The sequence below is a fragment of the Prorops nasuta genome, unplaced genomic scaffold (genome assembly GCF_024137725.1).
Source record: "Prorops nasuta isolate Cenicafe-Biocafe unplaced genomic scaffold, Cenicafe_Pnas_1.2 PNAS00012, whole genome shotgun sequence".
Taxonomy (NCBI): Eukaryota; Metazoa; Arthropoda; class Insecta; order Hymenoptera; family Bethylidae; genus Prorops; species Prorops nasuta.
The window spans coordinates 7,119,824-7,129,507 of record NW_027116809.1 but is presented as its reverse complement, the minus strand read 5'-3'; the positions used below and the strand labels follow the sequence as shown (position 1 = coordinate 7,129,507).

General features: G+C 33.5%; 2 protein-coding genes across 2 annotated transcripts; one reads left to right on the top strand and one right to left on the bottom strand.

The window, feature by feature from the left end:
• Positions 1 to 5,113: 5,113 nt before the first annotated feature.
• Positions 5,114 to 8,226, bottom strand: LOC136777902 (putative nuclease HARBI1). Its single transcript, XM_066734483.1, has 4 exons — positions 8,155 to 8,226; positions 6,121 to 6,396; positions 5,752 to 6,027; positions 5,114 to 5,491 (listed from the first exon to the last, which is right to left on the bottom strand). Exons 1-4 carry the CDS (start codon positions 8,224 to 8,226, stop codon positions 5,114 to 5,116), a joined length of 1,002 nt encoding a protein of 333 aa, XP_066590580.1.
• Positions 8,227 to 8,236: 10 nt separating this feature from the next.
• On the top strand, positions 8,237 to 9,442 carry LOC136777901 (putative nuclease HARBI1). Its single transcript, XM_066734482.1, has 2 exons — positions 8,237 to 8,425; positions 8,639 to 9,442. Exons 1-2 carry the CDS (start codon positions 8,237 to 8,239, stop codon positions 9,440 to 9,442), a joined length of 993 nt encoding a protein of 330 aa, XP_066590579.1.
• Positions 9,443 to 9,684: the final 242 nt, after the last annotated feature.

The window sequence follows — 9,684 nt, the reverse complement described above, 5'->3', positions numbered from 1 at the left end:
ACTAATCCTTGAGCTTGTGGCGATTGTCCTTGCTAACACGCTTATGCAGTAATGTCTTCTCTGTGCAGATTCTCGATCCGTGTATAGGCCTCTGAGATTTCTTAATTATATTCTTTGCTGCTAAGGCTTTGGTTTTCTTTTGATGATTATTGTTGTTTAGCAGAAATCCTCTCCCCGCATGTTATTAATTAATTTCATTCTCGATAGAGCTGGTAGTTACCCGTGGCTAGGATTATCCCCTCCACTAGTGATCGTACTCCCGGTTCCTTTACGCGTGTAAGACTTCATTCAGGGTATCCAGTTCATCAGGAACGAGCATGCGAGGACGTGGAAAGGTGGCGAGTCATATACACCTTAGCCATTGATGCATCTCTTCTTTGGATAACGGAGAACTCCGGAGGACACGAAGGATGAGAAGCACATGTCCAAAATCAAGAGCGCTTCTTCAGTCAAGGAGTTGGCATAGGACACGGATGCTGGGAGGCACCTTCTGCTGAGGATGTCAACCAACCAGCTTACACCCACAGGAACGGATGGGGGATTCCAGAATATCTCCTATCGTCTCAGATTGGCTGAACCTCTCGTTAATTATTCTTTTCTTGTTGTTTTTGTTTTTGTAGCCCTCCTCCCTTCGGGAGACGGGTCTCGCTTAAGGGAGGGGGTGTTGTGACGGGATATTTCCCCGTCACAGAATTTTTGTTGATTGCGGTAAAGCTAGGTGGGCGCGGTCGGTACTTGGGTTACCGTCGCGCGGCCCACTGGCCTAATTCCGTTAGTAAGTCGCCCGTGGCAGCACGTGCCGGGATCTAGGATCGATTACGCAATAATCCGCGAGGAGCGCTGATCGATCCCGGCACGTGCCAATTATCGCCGCGGGGACTCACTCTCTTCCTTGGATGACAGCGTCGAGGACGGACCTCCCTCGTTTCGCGGATTTACGTGTAGGTACTAGCTACCTGTCGCCGGCCGGTTAATGGTTTTATTCTCCCCCCCCCCCTTAGTGTTTTCCCTCGGTCTTTTCCGCGAGTGCATGTGACTGCATCGGACGAAGGCGAGGGACCCTGGAGTGCTGGTGGAGGACGGAGAGACTGTCTGAATTCGTAGATAGTGAGCAGGTAACGTGGAAACCCCATATCGGGGAAGTACACGCTTTTCTCTTCGTTGCCGTGGGGTTCTCGGGGCAGCAGCGGGTATAAGTGTCTGAGGGAAACCGTCCTCCTGTCTTGAGAGAGCCGGCGATCGTTTTCGCCGTTATTGAGTCTTCTTTGATTGTTGTTCGGATGCCGATTCTCAGGCGGGCGGCCATGTTGAAAGCGGCAGCCACCTAAGGAATCGACTCCTAATATTTCGTTATCGTTGGCATATTCTTCGGTCAACACTTTTCGGGTTTTCAGGTTATCCAGGACCAGTGCCCTCTTTCGAGTTTTCTTGTTTTGTCCTATTATTTCCAGGTCATAGGTTCACCTAACAAAAAGCCAAAAGCAGAGTGGATTCTCTTGGTTTTTGTTAGATGTTCCTAAATGCATTTTTAATTAGGTAATCGTGATTCAGGTTCCTAAAGGCGTCGGATTAGAACCTGGTAAAATAACTTATTAGAATTTGGTACGGATTCGGTAAGCCAATTCTAGCACGACCTGAGACAGTCTCAGCCGGTCAAGCCGGGGAATGAAATGGGATGCCTGGCGCCCAAGAACGAGGTTTTCACCTATGTAGTTGCAAGTTAATAAAGTGATGTTGAAGAGATAAAATTGGCGTCCATTTCTTTGTTTAAATTCCGTGTGCCTTGTGCACCTCACGCTCGAACTCGTGTTCCCCTCGCGAGTAAAAGGCGGAATAGTCCGCCCTCGAAAGGTTGTCGTCACATAGCTTAAAATTATATTATGCTGTTATCAAATAATCTCTTAATAGCAAGACCCTATTCGTAGAATGCAATGTCTCAAGAACTTTGGAAATGACACGAGTAAATATTGATGCATATCTTAATCATATCTACCTCAGCCATCATATAAAGAAATATTAACAGTTTATATCTAATGAAAATAAATATATTTGAAAATTGTGTGAAAAAGTTTTATTTTACGTTTAAATATATATATAACTTTGTATCTATTTTGTTTACCAGTATTTTTGATGTAATTAATTTTATAATAGCCTTATTGAACAGCTGCAGTACTTTCAATGTTGTGATTATATAGCTCACGTGTCTTCAAACTATTGCATGCATGATTTTTTCTCATATTCAGCATCATGCGTAGTCTTCCCTTTGCAGCAGGCACATCTTTAGAGCGTTTGTCTTGTTTTTTCCTCTATGATGATAAATCTGTATGACCTGCGAAATACAAACACTATTAACTTTTATGGATGTAAACCTGAAGAAGCAAATATTTTATTAATTATAATATTAACATCTTTATCCAAACGACAGAAAACTATATAAGTGACTGACTAATGTATTCTGTAATTAGCTAACAAATATGTGTTAATAAATTAATATATAATTTCTACCTTTTTACATGTAGCATTAACTCTGTTACAAATAGCACTAATATAGGCTGCTTCTAAGCTGTTTGCGGCCAACCCAATAGACTTTTTTGATTCTTCATTTGAAATTCTAGTAACTTTATTGGTAAAGCCTGAATAATGAATAATACAATTTTAATTTAAAGTAACCATAAATTGCACGAAAGAATATTTATTTCTATATTACAATAAAAAATTAATTATTAATATAATACTAACCTCTGCACATCAGCTGCTATAATCTCTTAGATAATATATGTCAAAATTTTTGACATGTAAACATATACATAAAATCCAAGTCCATTTTCCTCTGTGTCAATTTTGATTAATTTCTTGAACGCTACGGTGCGCCACATTCGCTGAGAAAGGTCATATACACAAATACTATAGATGTCCAGGCACCACCGTCATTTCGGCCTAGTAATTTTTCGGGCAAAAGAGCCACTACCATCAGCGAACGGCGGCTAGAGTTTAATTATATATATGAAAATATCGATATTTCGATTTATCGATAAAGTGAATCAAGGTCAAGAATTAAAAAATTGAAATAAGTTTTTATGAAACACATTAGATTTCGCAGTGCTCAATGTTTCGAAATGGCCTCTAGAAATATATACACCGAGAAGGAGAAAGAAGTTTTATGCAGTCTAGTAGACCAATATAAGTATATAATAGAAAATAAAGCAACAGGTTCAGTAGATTTAAAAAGAAAAGAAGAAACATGGACAAAAATTACCAATATTTATAACGCATATGGCTTTCCTATGAAAACTCCTGCCCAACTAAAGAAGTGTTGGAGTAATTTAGTGCAAAGGTAAATATTAATAATAGAAATAAATATTTTAAATGATAAGACAAATATTGTATTAATAGGACAAGGAAGACACATACAGCAGAAAAAGCATATCGCCTCAAAACGGGGGGTGGACCCATGGTAACAGCAGATACTGATCCAATTATGGAAATGGTAGACTCAATTACTGCATATCACGATATAGAGCTACAAAATACTTACGATAGTACTTCTGTCTATGAAAAAAGTCGTAAGTTTCTTAATTTTAATACAAAATAAATTTGTTATTATTTTAACTCCTTAATATTAAATAACATGATTATTACAGATGTTGAGAATATTCTCAGTAAGCATTTATATACCTCTAGTTATAAAATTTGTACTTGGCGCCTAAACTTAGGTTAGTTTTCTTCACTTCATTTGTAACCTATACGATGCGCGCGCACTCATCTTTGCAGTCATGTAAGTACTCCGATGAATAAAACGCTGGGTACAATTAATCCTTTTTTCTGTCATCAATCCTTGGTTTAATCCAAATTCCTATAAAAACAGATAATGTTTCTTTACAAGATAAAGTGAGCGGAATTTATTACATTGATAGTAGTAAGAAGAGTGTAGATAAAGGTAGTAAAAAACGCAAAATGTTAATGGAAAACAATAATTCGTGTGAAAGATTAGAGAGTGTCAGTGACGATGGTATGGGAAATTTGGATTTTGATGTATTTGATTATGCGTTTAAAGAAGATGTAAATAATGACTCCCTAAATAACAAAGAAAACACTGCCATGGACATTGAGTCTAATAAAATTATTGACCAATATTGTCCTTTCATAAAACATAAAACATAAAAATAGTGAACAAATATTGAAATCCATAAAACTTGCAGAGTCTATTGTATACCAAAGAGAAATCAGCAAACTGAAAATAGAATCAGCAAAAGCTGAAACAAAGCTTATGATTTTAAAACTATTAAAAGAAGAAAATGATTTTAGCGATAAAAATGCTGTGAATGATGCATAATAAGACTAAATGTGTTCAAATGAGGTGTAAAATTAATATGATATAATTCATGTTTACGTTGCTTTTATTTTTGTTTTACTTATGTTCAAATTTAACTTAAATTTTTATTATTGTCATATACTGTGATTCTAGTATGTCTGTGAAATATATACATTACGAGCTCGTAGAACTTTTTAGTCCTTATAAATAAATGAAGGAGGATCTTTATGTTCGGTTAAATATTACTTAGTAAGAACTTTCAAAGCTTTTTTTAATTTATAAATTTTCTACAAAATATAGCAGTGGGATCCCAAGCAAATTTATGTAGCTAGAAAAGCGTATTTTAATTATTCATTAAAAAATACACTTTACTACATAGAAATGGCTTATTTGTTTTGAGCTGTGCAGCACATATTAACTATTGTTCCTTTAAAGTATTAACAAATGTGATATAATAATAACATTAACAGGTATATATTTATGTCTTTAGTTTTGTAAGAGATATGAATTGTATGGATGAAGAGAAAATATTACATGTTATATATTCTGTTATATAATTTATTGCAATCTCTATGTTTATGTACTTAATCTTATCGCGTCATGTGTATGCACACAGTTACACAAAATATAAATAAAACCCTTATAACTATTAATGTTTTAATTGAAATGCGTATTGATGAACTCATTTCTAAATTGTAATCCATTGAAAATATCTCTTCCTTCCCAGTCAGTTGCCTCAAAGATTTGATTCATTTAATCATTTCTCAAATCAAATTCATCATCAAAATCTTCGATTCCATTCTAATTAAGTTTTACTCCTATATTATATAAGACGGCACAAGCGGCAATGGTAGCTGCGGAAGTAGAAAGGCCGGTTCTTAGACCAGATTGCAAACATGGAAACTTCTTTTTTAAAACACCGAACAATCTTTCAACGGTATTCCTTGTTGAAATGTGGGCTTTATTATAGTTAATCTCTGCAGCAGTTGTTACATTAGTAACTGGTGTTAAGAGAAATCTTCGACTGCCATACGCTGCATCTCCTAACAAAATCCCATCTAATTCATCATTTTCGAACCTCGCCCTAACAGTACTTCTGTCGAAAATGAGAGCATCATGGGCTGAGCCCGGATGGCGAATTACAATGTCCATGATATTTAGTTGCGACCCGCAAACAACCTATTCAATATAAAGAAATGATAAATCACTGAAATGTTGTAAAGGAAAACGAATATTACATATTTTACATTTAGAGTAACGAAACCCAGGTAGCGCAAGAATGCTTTTGGAGTTCAATTTTATGAGTTATTAAAGAATTGAATTTTACTGACATAATAATGAACTTCGAAACGTGTAGAAAGGATGAGTTATTCTTGTTAGCTGGGAAACCAATTAGTATTTATTATATATCTGTAAAAATTCTTCATGATGGCACTTACTTGAACATTCAAAGAAAACCATCCTTTTCTATTTCTAAAGACTTCTCCATATACATTCCCTGGGTTCTTTATTGCAATATGAGTGCAATCTATTGTTCCACTAATATATGGAAAACTGGCTATATTATAAAATTCATCCATATTTCGAATCTTATCATCATTGTTTCTAGGAAAATATATAAATTTGTCAACTACTTCTGCAAAGATGATGGAAATTTCTTTAACTATATCAGACACTATCTGCTGACTGATTTTTCTCAAATCTCCACTTATATTCTAAAATTGTATATATATATAATTAATTCAATCATATAAATGTATATTAAAATGTTAATTATTGAATATTATAGTTAATAATAAAAAACATACTTGAAAGCAATTTGACCCATAGTACCGTAATGCAATCAATAATTTTTCTGTGGTTGATATTGGAAGACCTCGAGAGTTCGTATTGTCTTCTACCGAATTTTTAACGATTGGCAATAAAACATATAATACAGCTTCTTTGGTAAATCTGTACCTTTTTCTAAACGCCAAATCATTAAATATCTGAAATGGATTTTGCGGATCTCTAATATATCTTTTAGGTAAACCGATCCTAATTTCTACTTCTTCTTCAGATGATGAAGCAGATGAAATATCCATCTGGAATAAATTTACATACATTAAAAAGAAAAGACCATTTCCACATCAATTTAAACTCACCATTAAAGTAGGTCTCAACTTTGTTAAACTAAAGAATTAATTAAACGACTCCGAAGTCAACACTTACACATTAGACGTTTTATGCAATAGTATTTTATCTGACAATCGTTTTTTTATTTTCGATCTATTTCATTTAAGCAAGTTTTATATATATATATATATTATATTTGCCGCCTTATCAGACGGCAACTCGACTCGAGCTGACTCGAGAGTCGAGGTTGTCTCGAACTGAAGTCGAGTGGAGCTCGAGTCGAGTTCGAGTCGGGTCTCTCGGTACCACCGTAAGGCCCGTATGCACAGCAGTACAAAGTCAAAATTCGAACTTGACGCGCCAAATTCAAGTCAAGTCAAGTTTATCAAAATTTACTTGAAACCTGATAATCGGTCGTTTTCATAGTCGTTCCTCCATCTCGACTCGAACTCGACTCAGGCTAATGTTACGTAATTGTAGTATTGAAACTCGAGTCGAGGTGGAGGTACACTCTGGGAAATCGAATCGTTCCAAAATGTAAACACAATTTAAATGTGTCTTAGTTAGCTAGTGGACAAGACTTTTCTACATTGCGCAGCCTACCTGGCCTAGTACCGAGTCCCAAGCAATAAACAGAGGGCAATAAACCGACCGAAAATGACTAACCCTTACATACCTGTACTCGAATGATTAATCAAAAATTCTAATTTTAATATTATTAATTAAACATTCTTAAAACTGTTATCAATACATTGCTTTTATTTCTAAGATGAGAATGAGCCCAAACACGAGGTTAATCGGACGATTATTTCTGTATTATGTGTATCCTGTAGTTCATATTTTATTAAATTCTAATGAAACTATATTTTATTTTGTATATCTGTAATTTGATAAATTTAAATATATATATATATATATATATATAAAACAATATAGCAGAAAGGATCGATTAACAGTTATCGGAGTTAATACGATGTCTAAGAAAATAGGAATTTTTGCCACCTTTAAGAAAGGGCGAAAAATAAATTATGTATAAAAATATTATTAAATGATGAATAAATATTTATTTCATTTAAATATATATGTAATTAAAGATATGTGTAAATACTTTAAATTCCTATCTAAATGATTCAAAAGAAAAGTTTTATTAAAATTAAATAATTTGAGAACTGCATGATAAATTTAATACAGAAATAATCGTCCGATTAGCTTCGTGTTTGGGCTCATTCTCATCTTAAAAATAAAAGCAATGTATTGATAACAGTTTTAAAAATGTTTAATTAATAATATTAAAATTAGAATTTTTGATTGATCATTCGAGTACAGGTATATAAGGGTTAGTCATTTTCGGTCGGTTTATTGCCTCTCTTTTTATTGCTTGGGACTCGGTGCTAAGCCTGGTAGGCTGAACAATGTGGAAAAGTCTTGTCCACCAGCTAACTAATGCACCTTTAAATTGTGTTTACATTTTGGAACGATTCGATTTCCCAGAGTGTACGACTATCAATACGATCGAATACCGCTGTTCTTTTGATTGAAATTGTTAGCCGGAAATTAGAAAAAGCATTTTAATATCTTCGCGTGACCTTAATTCAAAATTAAGACTACTTGATACATATATATATACCTAATATATTTTCATATTTTAATTTAAATTAAAACTTCAAAGTGTTACAACATAAATAAAACATCTTTATAAAGTTATTTTAGTAATGTGTTAATTATACCTCTTTATTTGTAATAGTTTTTAATATATTTATAATATTCAGCTTTCTCTTAGCTAGCTCATACGGCTCCATTATTTGAAAGATGACTGCAATGTCGTGTTCATATCCTAACGATGACGAAAATCTGTCTTCGGAAGAAGAATTATTCGAACTTAGGAATCGGATACCTATAGCTCAGTTACGTCGTAAATATCTTAAAGATAATGAAAACCATTTTGAAATTTATGACGATATGGAATTTAAACGAAGATACAGATTCAGCAAAGAATGTGTACTGCATATTTTATTGCCAATAATTACAGATAAGCTTGAATATAGAGGATCTCATCCAACTTCAATGATTAAAAAATTACTCATATGTTAAAGGTATTATGGGTCTAACTGTTTTCAGGTAAGTAATAGCTTAAAGTATAAGACTATATTTATATACATATTAATTAAACTTTGTACTATTATTATAACAATAAATAAATAATTATTATAGATTATCAGTGGAGATATACGAAAAATACATCAAAGCAGTATATCTAGAATTGTAAAACAAATTTCTAACTGTTTTGCTGCGGAACTTAGTACTTATATTTTCCTTCCAAATACACCTCAGCATGTTAGGAAAACCATTGAAAAATTTAGCTCAATAAGTAATTTTTCTAATGTGATTGGAGCGATAGACTGTACTCATATCATGATAACTAATCCTGGAGGTCCTTATGGTGAAACTTTCCGTAATAGAAAAGGATGGTTTTCGTTTAATGTTCAAGTGGTTGGTGGGCCAAACTTAGAAATTATGGATATTGTAATTAGGCATCCAGGATCTGCACACGACTCTCTCATTTTTGATAGAAGTGCTGTTCGTGCACGTTTCGAGAGAAATGAACTTAATGGTATTTTGTTAGGAGATAATGGATATGCCAATAAAACTTATTTGTTAACACCAGTATTAAATCCTGTGACTGATAATGAAAATAGATACAATACAGCTCATATCAAAACCAGAAATACGGTTGAAAGATTATTTGGAGTATGGAAAAGGAGATTTTCCTGTCTTCATTCTGGTCTAAGGACTAAACTTATTACATCAGCTGCCACTATAGCTGCATGTGCAGTACTGCACAATATATCCATAAGATATAATCAAAACGATGTTGATGATGCAGATGTTCTTGAAGTAGATTTGCAAGATGAAGATATGATGGAAAACTATAATGACGAGATAGACGATGAAGATTATGATCTGCAAACTGGATTACAATTCAGAAACCAATTTATAGCTACACATTTTAGTTAAAAGAAGCAATTAAATATATAATGTATACTGTACATAGTTTAACAAAAAAAAATGTATTAATAAACTAGTTTTACAAGCAATCATATTGATATATCAATGAATCTTAACATATATTATTGTGGGAAGTAAAATTTGCAGTAAAAAAAACATCTTAAAAGAATAATAATATTATTGTAGAAAAATTATAAAAGCAAGTACACGCTTTTTATTTCTAACAAAAAGCATTTATAACAGATGTTTTA